This window comes from Manis pentadactyla, chromosome 13 (genome assembly GCF_030020395.1).
Source record: "Manis pentadactyla isolate mManPen7 chromosome 13, mManPen7.hap1, whole genome shotgun sequence".
In the NCBI taxonomy this organism is placed as follows: Eukaryota; Metazoa; Chordata; class Mammalia; order Pholidota; family Manidae; genus Manis; species Manis pentadactyla.
In genome coordinates, this window is record NC_080031.1 from 106,138,271 (window position 1) to 106,152,362 (window position 14,092).

A 14,092-nucleotide genomic window follows, 5' to 3' on the forward strand; every position below is an offset into this window, starting at 1 on the left:
GCTGCCTTATTATTATTCCCACTGAATTCGTTCCTTTGCCCAACATTGAACATAACATCGTCCCACTGAACGCTAGCCGAAGGACAGGACAGGGGCATCCGCAACCCTCGTCCCTCAAGGCAGAACACGTCAGACACAGAAGCTCGTCAGCGAGGGCAGCGCTTTCGGATCCCATAACGGAAACCCCATGACACAGACAGATACAATCAGATAATGATGGCAATCAATAACGATAACAGAAATTATTATTTATTTTCATAAACACAGAGTCTGTGCATCCTGCTGAGTTACACACATCACATGCCAACATCCACTTTCGGGGCAGTCAATCAGTGGGTGATCTCAATATCCACCCGCGGAGGCAGAGGGGGGAGGCGGGGAGCGAAGGCTGAGAAACCACCCACAGCGGAGGGACACATTCCCAGAGTGAATCTAATCCAGGGGGTCGTCCGGGTGCCACTGCGAGCCTGTGAATACGGAACAGGCTTGAGTGATCTTTCACAGCAGTAGCTAAACCTTTCGTTATTATTTGAAACAAATAGAAGCAAAGGAAAGATGAAGCTGTAAAAGGACTGGGTATGAAGCCCTCAGAGCAGCAATAAATCATAAAATGAAGTCTAGAAAAATTAAAAATGGGCAGAGAAAGGCTTTATCTGTGTCCTAAGAGGCTTGGGTTATCAAAGCATAAACCCAAATTAAAACCTGGGGCAGTGATGGCTGATCCTGCCTCAAGAAGTGATTTGCCCTGAAACTGGCCTGGGTCCCCCTCACCCTGGTGTGAATATCACCACATGGTCACCACAGGGGCAGCAAGAAAGCGTAAAGGCTGTGGCTGGATGGAAAGTGCTTGATTCTCAGTCCTGCCTCTCAGAGCCTCAGTTCGCCCCTTGCATAGTGACAATAATCACATCCAAACCACCTGCAAGAGAAATAACACTTCACGTTTTACTGGCCTCCTAGGATCCTCAGGGGCATCAAATGAGACCCCAACACAAAAGACCTGCCACCATCCAACAGGCACCTCAAAAACTCCTTCCTGATTGTGCGTCTCTTCCCTGTGTTCTTCCTCTAAAGAGCCATGGCCGTCTTCTGCGCTTGTCTCAGGATGCTTCCCCTATCCGGTGTTTCTCACAGAGTGGCCCAGGGACCCCCTGCATCAGAAGCTCCTCAGGGTTTCCAGGAGGGGTCTTGTCAAAGATGTAATTTGACCTTCTAGAGCAGACTTCATAGTGATGAGGCCAGTAACCGTGCTCTGAAGAGCACCCCAGGTGACCATGAGACACGCCACTTAAATTAATTCCATGTTACAGCCAATTGCAGATTGTCCCCTTTGCCCCATGAGGACAGGGAGTGTTCTTCACTCATCTTTGTAAGACCCACTTTGTAGTATGTACTTAGCTCAGGGCCTGGAGCATAGCAGGCACTCAGTAAATGGGATAGAAGCACATATTGAAAAGTTCTGTGTGTCAGATGCTATCATCCTCACTGTTGTCTAGGCAGGGACATGTAGTAAACAGTCCTGCATGAAGGTGACGGGCAGGAGCTCTGGGATCAGAGAGACCTGGGCTCTGTTACTGGCTTTGCCACTTATTATCTGTGAGAACTTAACCCAGCGCTTACCTCCCTGAGCTTCTGTTTGCATATCTGTAAAATGGGCATGATGCCTAAGTCATGGGACTGTGGTAAGGAAAGAACTGTAAAATGTTCATAAAGCTGCCCAGCCCAGAGCCCATCACTAGGAAGAGCTGATAAATGCAAGTGCTATTATTAGTAAACTCAAACCAGTGGTCTAATTGGTTCTCTAGAACATAGGTCAGGTAGTTAATTTAGTTGCTTCACTAAAAGGATTACTTTCTGGAAAACAGCTAGTCTGTTTAAGTCAACCTGCTTAATCCCATGACCGGTTAGCAGTAATCCGCAAGATGCCCCCTGCAGACTTGAAGCTGGGAAACCCCATGTCCACTTCTCATGGTGTCTTAGATCATGGTTGGGGACTGGGGCAGTGACCATTCGCCACCAGTGGAACTTGCACATATCAGGGTCATTCTGAGAGGAAAAATATTAGTCCAGCAAAGTCACAAGAAATGTATGTGTCCTGCGCTAGAGGAAGACAGAGGCGTTAGGCAGTGGAAGGCATGTGTCTGAAATGTGATGTAATTTAATCTGCTCTGTAAAGACCAGCGCATCCACTGTGAGCTCCCATCCTGTTGTAGAAGGGCCTCTGCAGCCCTCTCCCCTCGCCCTCCCCGACCCCAGATCCAGCTCACACATTAAGGACGCTTTGCCAAATAATTCTGAGAGGCCCAAATAAGGAAATATCCTGCTCTGCAATCATGAACTAATATTTTTTTAGATATCAGAAGCTGCAGGGAATCATGATGAAGAACATCAGTGTCAGCCTCCCATGGACTGGGTTTGAGTCCTAGCTCTGCCATCTTCTAGCCGTGAGATCCGGGGTGAACTCTGTGCTTACTCCAAGACTCAGTTTCCACTTCTGTGCCCTCCAGTCGTTTGACAAAGACATGCGCTACCACGCATTCTTTTAGCTGCTGGGGCTACGGGAGAGAGCACGCCATTGTTCCTGCTTCTGCGGAGCTTACATTTAGCAGAGGTGGACAGGAGGCAGACAATGGCATAGCATATACCCAGCGAAGATAAAAACCAAGAAAACAGGGCAGGGTAAGGACACCCAGAGTGAACGGGAAATGGGAGGGTGCTGTTTCCCTCTGGGTATTCTAGGTGAGCTGCTCTGAGGGCGTAAAGCTTTAGATGATCCAGAGAGAGTGACAGCAACTATGAGGGGGTGATACTGTCAGGACGAAATGATACATGGGTATAGAATCCAGCACCTGGCTTTCAGTAAATGTGGCTTACTATATTAGCTGTAAGGAATGTTTGGATAAAATACATTAGAAAACTTGAGTTCAGTGCATTCCCTTCATTTGTGGGGAGGTGATGGTCAGTCACAGTTGGGAGCTCACACCTTCTGGACTCTGTGTATATAACTAGTTAACAAGTGAATTTCAAGCGGGCCTAGGTTCCTGGCGCTGCCCGTCAACCCCAGAGAGGGGATAGTAGTCCAGGCTCACCCGGGGGAGAAGCACCCAAAGCGTGCCTCCTCGCCACCCAGCCCGTCCAGGCTGACTGAGGTCCCTCAACCGTGAGGGCCTGCTGCCTGGCAAGGGCTCGGAGGGTCTCTTACCTCTGGGTATCAGGGGTTAGGAAAGGGGCATGAGGATCTTGCCAAGTAGGACTACGTAAGACCTCGGAGTTTTAGTTTCTCCAAGCTGGGGTTGGGATCTGGAAACTCAACATGTGTGAATGTGGGGGGGAGGGAGAAAGAGAGACGCCCTGACCTGGAATAATGGCACTGATTACTGAGAAAACCATTTCAAATGCCCGAATGTGTGTGTCCAGCGTAAGAGCCACAGCGGCAGAGCTTCAGTCCCCGCCCAGGAATGACAAGCTGACAGGCAGTGGGCGGGTCACTGTCCCCCTCTGAGCCCGCAACAGGTTCACGGGCGCAGGTCCCACAGTGAAGTGGGTCGGGCTTTGATTCACTGTCCTGCGTGACCTTGGGCCTATCACTCAACCTTTCTGAGCCTCCTCAAAACACGGACGGGAGCTATGCCTCACGAGGTGGCTAATGCCGACTGCATGCGCAGCCTGGTGCACGGGATACGGTAAATGCTCGACAAACACTAGGTGCCGGCATTTCCACCTGCCCAATACCTGTCCTGCCTTCCCCACTGGCTGTTCTGAAGATGAATCAAGGGACTAGTTAAGACACACTTGTGATATAAACGGCATTTTATAGCTATAAGGTATTATTATGGAATTATCATCATGCTTATTGCTTTGAATACTATGATACTGAGCAGGAGATAGGTTTCACAGAAGTGCTTCTCATTGCATCTCTGAGTTCTTAGGGATGGTATTTGAAAGGCTATCTTCCATGAAAACAGGGAAAAAAGTAGCTGCATTCTTGCTTTGAAAAACGGAGCCTCCCAGCACTGAAAAACAAAAGGTTCATTACTCAGGGAGGATTAATTAGCTGTCAGGTATTATTAAACATCCTCTCTCTCAAGATCCACACAGAACTGAAGACTATGAAAGTGAACAAGAGGCAATCACAGCACAGAGAGGGGAGAAAAAGCCACAATTGCTGGCAGTGCACATTTCAGGAGCACAGCACGTTAGTAAATTAGTCTGATTAATATGACGTCAGCTCCTCGTCTGCTTGGATCATTGCTCTGAATCTATGGGCGTCTGGGTTGCCTGGTGGTGTCTTCTACCACTGGGATCAAGAAGGAAAGGAGACTGGCCTTTGCAGTGTTTGCATCAAAAGAAAATTGGAATGTTGGTGTTTACACTCTAACGCAGGATACCTGGAGGCCTAGGAGGGTAAACGGGGTGAAATCGGAACGCAGCCGTTACATATTACAGCAAATGTGCCTCCCAAGTCGGTACAGTAACTGTTGACGCGACTGAGAAGCCGCAGAGGAGCCCCGGAGATGATGGGGTCCCGCAAGCATGGACCCCCTGTCTCAGCCACCAGGGCCTTGTGTTAAAGACGCAGATTCCTCTGACCTGCCCAGCTCGCTGAAGAGAAGCACTGGGGCTGGGGCCCGGGAATCTGCATCTGTAATGAGCACCCGCCGCTGCAGACTACTGGCTGACTTTGTCCAGTCCTCTGCTGGGCAGCTTGGAAACTGAGCTTGGAGAGAAGAAATACAATTCGTGGGTCCAGGGTCACACAGCTGGTCAATAAGAAAGCAAGAACTAGAACGGGGGTTCTCTAACTGCTAGGAATAGCTCAGAGCGTCCTTCCGTGCTGGATGCGTGCAAAGTCCCGTTCATGGCTGTCTTACCTCGGGGAGAATCTCTGCTCTAGTGAAGACTTACATACAGGCCTTCTCTCCTCTTCGTCAGGGAGAGGGCATCTCTAAGGGGCTGAACGCAGGCGTATGAAACCCCATAGGACGCCATGGGCAGCAGGAACCCATAGCGAGGACGGCAGATGGCATCCGAGAAATCCCACCCGCAGAGTAAACACGGCAAGGTGACACCTGAGCAGAAGCTCATGCTGAAACCTCCCCGGTGCCCCCTGCCCCGCCCACTTCCCCCGTAGGGCTGCCGAGTTCTGCAGGGCGGGAGACTGTCTTACGCCTTCTGTGGAGCCGGCATGGTGCTCACCACTCGTTGATATCAGCGAATCGTTTGTAGAGTGAATACAACAGTATAAAAAGTGTATGAAAAAAGAAGATATGAGTTTCCTCATGTCTATGGGCTTCCTAGCAGTAGGGGGTAGTGACAGCCCCGATGGTAACGATGGCGATGATGACGGTGATATTAACCAGCAGCAGGGGACTGACATTAGGGAAGGCTTTCTGTGAGCGAGACGCTTCCAGAGGCTCAGCCCCCTGCCCCGTGCCACACAGCACTGAGTCCCCACAGCAGCCCCCGGGGGGAGCAACTCCATCCTTGTCGTGCAGATGTGACACTGCAGGCAAAGGGGTCTAAGCACTATGGTCCAAGGTCACCAGCCAGAAAGTGGTTGGGGCAGAGTCCTAGCCCAGGACACACAGGCTTCGTGTTCATACTGTGCCCTGCTCTACCTCCGGTCCCCAAAACCTCTGAGCATTTAGAGTATCGACCAGCCTGAAAAGGCAGACAAGCATGGCAGCTGTTTGGGCTGCAGGCCCAGGCTGAGGAGAGGAAACAGAGCGGCCAGCGTGTGCTGGTCAGGCGCTCAAGAGAGACCAGGCCCCGCTGGTGCCAGGCGGATGCGCGACGGCCAGCACCGCGGCCGGCAGAGAGTCTGTGCTCAAAACACATCCGCTCAATAAACAGATGAACAAATGAGCGGGTGAACTAATGTGAGCTAATCAGGCACGCAATGATCGGCCACTTCCCAGACCCGCCTCTAAACCCAGGGCCACAGTTTGTTTTGGCTGCAGGTACTTCACTGTCTCCCTACTCAGTTCTGGTCTTGGGGAGAGCAGCTGGTATCTGAAAGCACGTATTCCACCCAATTTTGGAAGTCCGAACATGTGCCTACTTCATCACCCACACTGAACACATCCAAAACTGAACTCATCGCCCAGTCCTGAACCGATTTATTATACATGTGAAGAGCTTCCCCTTAAAAGTCTGCTTTTAGAAATCCACGTGTAATACCCCTGTCTTGATCTCCCAGAACCAAACATGATTTCTCCCTCCTAGGATCAAACTGCGACTCTCTGATTCTCGGGCCTTAATCTTACTCCATTTGGTGTCGTGATCATTTGCATACTGGCCTTACAAAACCCCCGGTCCTTCCCAGAGTGCATCTCTGTAGGGCACGAGGGAAGCTACTCAGACCGACAGCAGAGGCTGCTTACGGAGCAGGGGCCACGGACTAAAGCTTCCCGTCCTCACTGCGTTTTACCCTCCTAAGCCCACGAGCAGCAGATGTTAGGTTCACTGCTTTGTAGGTGGAGAAACTAAAACTGACTCGCGTGACTCAAGTTCAAGAAGGTTACGTGACTGTGAGATTCTGTCAAGTGGCAGAACTTAAACCCAGGCCTGTTCGAGTCAGGAGTTCATGTCCTGAATCACAGGATTGCAACTCTCCGTCTGGGTCGTCCCGTTCAAGTTTGCGCACAGAAAATGCTCAAGACACCTTAGATAATGTGAACGGACAGAGGCTAAGAACATAGAAAGGTGGGGCATGTCCTCAGGGACTAAAGGAAGCTCCCAGACGTGCGGTCACCGGAGCTTGGCACCTGCCCCACTACTCCACCTGCCGGCAGGGACTCAGGTGGGCCCCTCCCTGCCCCGTCCCTCTCGCGCACACGTCACGGTGGTGCCCTGCGGCAGCGGCCAGCACCTGGCAGACCAGGAGCCCTTCTCCTGACCCGAGGGGCCGAGGGAGCTGAAAGACGGGTGCAAATAGCCAGTGGGCCTACCCGCAAGGTTGTGATGGTGGCAGGATCCCGCAGCCGGCCCTCCTCATCTTTCAGATTGTAGCCTTCTGGCCTCTTATCACGCTCGCTGACCTTCCACATCTTCACAGTCTTATCTGTGGACAACCAGAGCAAATCAAAATCACGGTGAGAGGAAGCTTGTGAAAGAGAATTCTGTGGGTGGGGGGCAAGCAGGGGGGAGGCAGGGGCGACGAAGGAAGGGCCTGCAGCAGAAGCGGCTCGCGGGAGGGACCTCGGTGCGTGACCCTCACGTCATTTGAAGGCAGAGCTCACGTTTCAGAACAAAAACACACATTGTGCAGAGACAAGCAGCTTCCCTAACAATGGGCTATACAACCTGCAGCTTATACGTTAATTGGGTTCATTCCATAAAAGTACTTCTTGAACATTGAATGACAAGAGTAGCCATGTGTGTAGAATGACTTATGCCAGCACTTTGTGTGGAGAATTAACTTAACCCTCACAATAACCCTGAGCGGTAGCTACTACTGTTACCCCCGTTTTAGGGCCCCACCTCACTAACCTCTGTCCTTCCCATGACCTGCACCCCTGTCCACCCCACTCCCTGCCACTCCCGGTGCCCCTATGGTTCCTCGTACGCATCGACCCACTGCTGCCTCAGGGCCTTAGCACTAGCTGTACTTTCTGCCAGGAAAGCCCTTTCCCCTTTACTTCTCATGATTTGTTCTTTTGTTTTGCTCTCCACCAGCCTATATCAAAATGTTGTCCTCCCCAACCTATGACCCCTTCTGCTTCATTTTTCTCCCATAGCACTACCCACTAACTGAGGACTTATAATTTATTAAGTCTCTGTTACTAGACTCCAAATCACTGGAGGAAGGGGTTCTGTCTTGTCCATCACTATACCTCCAGTGCCTATAACAGTGTATGGGACATAATAGATGTTCAATAAATATTAGTTGAATGGATAAATTAAGCTCTCTATACAATGCATACTGTTAGCTATAGTTAGGGAAGTAAAATGGTAAGGAGACCCATCAAAATGCTTCTTTCCCCTTGCGGTCTCTTTCAAGTCCCCAGCTAGAAACAGCCTTTCTTGTCTTTGTACTGTCCCAGCACTGAACACCACTTGCTGACACCTGTCATTCTCTACAGTAATAAAATGGGTGCAAGGTGCAATGCCGACAGGGGCAGGCGGGCCAGAGGAGGGAGGGGAAGGGGCTGGGAGCCCCGCAGTCAGGGGGTTGCACGCCCCACCTGCACGCTTGCAATTCCATTTTTTAAGGACACATGTCCGGGCCAAACAGATCATGTCTGTGGGCCACATGCCTACGTAGGCATTCCTTATCAGGTCCTGCTTTCATTAGCTGTACTTGTTCTAACTTCTCGTCTGGAAGGCAGGGGCTCGGTTCCCTTCCTGGTATCTTCCTCTGTGTCTGCAGGCTTTGGAACCAGACAACCTTGCACCCCCTCCCCACTCCCACTCTAGCCAGCCACCCGGTCAAGTAGTGGGATTCCCATGCACTGGGCTCCTAACTGGTATTCTTGAGGGACGAACAGACGGAAGCTCCAGATTTAGCAGGAAAAAAAGTACAGAATGCCCAGTTACATTTGAACTTCAGAGAAAACAGTGAATGATTCCTTAGTGTACATACGTCCCAAATATTCCAACCTTACAAATAAAGATTCTTAACTTCTCCCTGCCTCAGTTTCTTTATTTATAAATTGGGAAAAACAGCATCTTCCTCATGGAGTTCTTAGGAGGATTAAACGCTGCGTGTGGAGTATTTAACTCAGTGTTGGGCTTCTAATGATGGTTCACCAGTGACTGCTCTTGTTAGAATTAGCAAACGGGGTGACCATTGTGCAATACTAACACGTTGCTTAGACGTGTTAGCTTCATTCCGTGATGATGCCGGCACACCCTATTTCCTCTCTGTCAGGGGAGAAAAGCCACCTTTCTCTTTTGCCCCCTCCCTCTCTCCCCCGCTGAATACCTTGTCCTTAGAGGTCAGAAACGTACCACGTTGTGAAGTGGGCTTTTGCCAACAATTTGGCCACTTTAAGAGATGAATGCCTCTATTTCCTAGTATTTGGAGATCCCTCAGGCTGGTCATGTCTGCTGGCACGCCTGGCAAGGCTGCCAAGGGGAAGGTCTGTACACGCTCAGCCGTGCCCCCCCACCCCCAGCTGGGCCCGGGCCAGAAGCCTTTCCCAGACATCAGGTCGAATTTAGAACTTTGGTTGACACCCTTCTGGCCCTACCCTCTATGGCTCTCCTGCTACACAGTAAGTGCTTTTTAGGGTGAGAAAATGAAACATGGGCCATGTTTATACAGTCACTAGGTTAGCTAATGACCAGCTGTGACTTCGAAGAACCCAAATTAATGAATTTTAACACCAAATATTTTCTATGGCTTGGCTTAGAATGCATCCCAGCCCACTTGCAAGGCAATTTTTCTATTTTTCTTTTTATGAATGATAAACTGTTAATACAGAGGAAGAGAAAAACCACAGGTAAAACATAAAGAATAAAAATCACCTATAAATTCCTCCAGTCAGAGACAGTCATTGTTAATATTTTGCAAAGATCCTTTGTAGTATTTTTCTATGCATTTCTTTGGGGAGAGGTACAAACCTGTACTAATGTTGCCTATATAGGTTTTAGTATTTTCTCATTTTATTTCCTTTTATCATACAAGTGGTAAATGTAACCGTAGAAAATGTATAAAAATAAAAAAATGAAATCTCCCTGAATTCCACTAGAAATCATTACTGTGAAATTTTTGTGTATCTTTTCATTATATCTGTGTGTGAAATTATATAATTGATGTAACATGCTATATGCAGTTTATGATGTTTTCCAAATCATATCTACCTATACTGACATCTATTCCTATAAATATATCATTTATAATAGTGAGAATATCCTAATAATTAAAGATCTAACAATGGGATATTTATTAGTAAACTATACAAGAATTATATAAGGGGATACTATGCAGTCACTGAGAATGTTATGGTATTTTAGAAGACTGTTTTACAGTTAGGAAGATATTCCTGATATTAAGTATTGTATTATTAAATAAAAAGTCTGGCTATAAAACAGTTTATGGAATATGCATTTTTGTTAAGAAACAAGCATTTATCTATGCTTCTTTGCTCTTTTCTTTAAAATACATTAAAAGTGGTTCTCTCTCCATGGGAGCACTTTTATTATTTTCATTTTGTTTCTCTGTATTTTCTACATTTTTTACAACGTCTACTTTCACAGCAAGAAAAACAGCTCAAGTAAACCTGCCCTTCTCATCCTAGGTATTAAGGTAGACATAGCCAGGAAAGCAATGTGCTTTCATCTGGCAAATAATTTCAAGGTCTAGATTCCCAAATGAATGTTGGTTTTATTTTTCATTAAAAATTGTAAAGTTGGAAATCTATTCTAGCAGAAAGTAAAAATTGTACCCAGCTATAATGAGATAAGTGCCATTTTTTTTTAAAAAAAGATAATTGATGGTGAATTCAATCCAATTCCCCATGGCTGGGTTGCCTGGAGTCATTCTTGAGTCTATTATCACACAATTTTTCTTGACTCACTATCTTGAAGCTTTGTGGATAAAAAAGTCCACGGAATGTGTGGGTGTTACTCTGAGTAATGGCTTTTTCTTCCTTTTCGCTGGCCCTCTGAGTAGTTTATCATTACTTGTGGCAGCTTTTAAACACAATCTTATCATACATCTTCATTTTCTCTTTTGTACGGCAATTCCAATTGTCTTCCATTAATTTTTGTGTGTTAACCTATTTGGCTTAAGGGGAATTCTCAACCTCAATATTAGTATAAAAAGGAAAATCACATAAGAGCATGGGAATTTTTCTTATAAGACTCATTTTGAGATGCTGTTGGCATATGAAATAGCATCCCAAATGGGAAGATAATATCCTTGTTAATCAAAATACTATTTAAAAACTCAATTAACAGAGCATTATGCTATATAATTTATCTTCATTGCATTGCACTGATTTCTCTCCCATCCCCCCCACAAAGTAGTTAATAAGTCTCTGAATTTCATTGTAATAATCAATAGGCTAAATTTCATAACATAAAGTAAGCTAGCTATAGAAGATGAAATCGGATGCTTTTTCTCCGCCTGGAGTAATTAAGTAAAAATCATCAGAAAGAAGTCTCTCTCACTCTAAGCAGTGTTGAATGAGCAGAGCTTCTGAGTGAAACTTGAACAGCAAAACTGAACTGAAACGAATTCGTGCGGCTTGGTTTCCAAGAAACCAGGGTCTAACAAGGTAAACAGAACAATAAATACAGTTTTGAGAAGGAGTTAAATGACTTGGATTCTGGAAAAACAGGTGAGTGGCGATCTGGTCACGGTGAGACAAGCAGCTCTTGAGTGACCCTCACCTGGCTGCGTCAGTGTTGTTATTTTTCAGATTTGTATGCTGGCTTTCTATTTGAGGGATTTGGGGTTCATAGGCATTAACAACTTTTCTCCCTTTTTTCATAAGATTAAGATACAAGTCATTCTAAAAACTTGGAAAATAAAAATGTTTATAAAAGGAACAAACTTGTAAGTCACCCGTAACGCACGATAAAAAATCAGCCGTGATAAACCTCTCGGTGGGTTTCTTTCCAGTCTTTCCAAACATTAATCTGTGTTTGATCATGTGATAGACACAGTCTGTACTTTTGTTACTTGACATGCGAGCACTTCCCTTTCTTTATAAATGCTGGGGATAGGCAAAAGGAAATCCCTTGCATCTTGATTTATATTTAAATGTATACTCCTCATAGACTCAAAAACAGATGGGATGAATCGTGCTCCAAGCTTATTTGCTTGGGACAGGGTATTTAATTTTTATATACTAATCCTCTTAATTGTATGCTATTCAATTAGCACCCTTCAGTATATGATTTTATTCTGAATTGTTCTGAGCATAGATGGCTTCTTTCAGCAAGATTATTAAGAACTTTTAGGGTGGGTAATTGCACTGCATAAAGGCTTAAGGAATTAGCAGGAATTTGGCTTTCTATTTGACCCTCAAAATCCTCTCTCTCTGACCTATTTATATTAACTCCCCCTAAAACAACAAATGGTATAAGATGAGTATGAAGAGAGAAAGAGAAGAAAACTTCTTGCTAAGTTCTCTGGTTAGGCCCCCCTCTCCTTGACCTGTGCTGTTAGCTGAAAACTTGACTGCGTCAGAGAGACAGAGCCATCTGCTTTACAAACTGCAAAATATATTCAGGAATTAAAAACTTCTATTTAGTATGCCAAACTCACAGGACAACACCTCAGTTTTCTGAGAGGTGTTCCCAGAATGTCAGTGAATCTTAAGACAGGAAGTCATATTCCAAAAACACCTGAAAATAATCTGCCTTAGTCGAAAATTGCAGATAACAGGTCTCATCTAAATTCGGCCATAAATTTGTTATTTTTTAAAAGAACAACTACTATTTACAGAGGGTCTGCTCTGTGCCAGGCAATCCACTAGGCAGCTCGAAATTATGTTATTTCTAAGCTTTCCAACAGTCCCCAAAGTAAAAAGGAAAACTGAGTCTAAGAGAGATGGAAATACATGGTTTGCTGATACGTCTCTGAAAATACCAAAGAGGAAGAGTCCCCTCCACATACCGTTGGTAGACAGAAGGAAGTAGGCTGCATTCTGCTGAGGGAGCCATCTAATTTTATTGATTTTTTCTTCAATTTCTAAACTCTTCAGGTAATCGAACTCGGGTTCATGGCTCTGGAATGTGCTGTAAACATTGTATTCACCCCTCCGATGAACCTGATTTTTACTCTGTAGGAAGGGGGAGAAAAATGCACAAAAGATTAAATCACGTAAGCCAACTGTAACTTCATCAGTTCTTCCTTTTTTTTGAGTGGGGTTATGAGAAGTGGTATGGCCAGGCCATCTCAGGGCACGATCAGGGCAGGACCATGACAGCCACACGTTTACCTTCTCTCAGGGGCCCCCCAAGCGTTTGATCATGCACCCCTGTTGGTAAAATTTGGCACCTCCAATATACATATATTTATTTATAAATTATACACATGAACATCTGCACTAAGATATGCTATACAGTATAACATATACACAGAAATAGAGACTGAAACAGGACACATTTTAAAAATCAATACAACTGGAAGTTCTAAGATGTTCTGCGTCCTCATGGACGTCTTGGACAGTTAGGAGGGACTCGTCCCAGGCTGAGGTCCGCACGGACATATATGAATCCCTTACAAAGAATTCAAAGCTATAGCATCAATTCAAAAGTGCCTTTCAAAAACTCACCAGGCCCTCACAGAATCTCTGAGAGGTAAGCAGTGCAGGGAGAAGGACAAGAGAAGCTCAGAGATATTAAAGTGACTTCTCCAAGGTCACACAGCTTTAAGCAGCAGATTTGGTCATCAGGTCTCAGACCTCTCCCTCTCCCTTTTTTTTTCTAACATGAGTAACAAAACAGACATGAGCACAGAGATGACATGTGAATCACTGAGCTAATGAGGAGAGTCCCCCCAGCTCTGAGTATGCCAAGCACAAACAGCAGGGGCTAAATAAATGATGAGAGAATGAAACATAAAGGAAAGGGTCGGCAGGGAGGGGCGAGAGAAGAAAGGTGGAGAGGGGGCATTAGGAGGGAGGGAGACAGAGAGAAGCAGGGAAAAAAGGGACGGTGGTTTTATTTATTATTAAGGCATTTCAGGATGGTCCAGATTCAAGCTTTGGGAAGCTGTTCAGAAATTCAGATTCAGGTCTTATTAAACATCTGTCACAAAAGCTTGCCTCTATGTAAAAGGCTCAATTGAAAAACTGCTATTTCTGGGTGGATATTGAACATACAACCTTGAATCTCAACTTTCCAGTGGATGATGGTGCGGAAGCCCGGGCATCCAGCATGTTTGCAAGGACACTGAGGGTCCGAGGACAAACCCTCCCAGGAGGGTGGCTCTTGAGTGCTCACTCACAGAAGCTGCAGGCAGCCTGACCTAGGTGGTGTCCCCTGGCCCTGCTTCCCAGGCTGAGTGTTCATCTCAGCCTCAAGTCTTGCCACGAAGCTAAACATTTCATTGCATGTCATTATCCTGGACATTTATTATCTACTGAAAAAAAACCACTCTCCTTTGCGAAATGTGTCCCCTCCCTCCTTCTAT

At 46.2% G+C, this 14,092-nt stretch overlaps 1 protein-coding gene across 3 annotated transcripts in view; it reads right to left on the reverse strand.

The window, feature by feature from the left end:
- PPP2R2B (protein phosphatase 2 regulatory subunit Bbeta) overlaps positions 1-14,092 on the reverse strand; it is a 401,044-nt gene that overhangs the window by 77,435 nt on the left and 309,517 nt on the right. For all 3 annotated transcript variants that reach the window (XM_036894677.2, XM_036894686.2, XM_036894693.2), the window contains 2 exons: positions 12,572-12,737; positions 6,951-7,063 (listed from right to left, as the gene is read on the reverse strand). In XM_036894677.2, the coding sequence (XP_036750572.2) occupies positions 6,951-7,063; positions 12,572-12,737 (279 nt within the window). The remainder of the gene's footprint in view (positions 1-6,950; positions 7,064-12,571; positions 12,738-14,092) is intronic.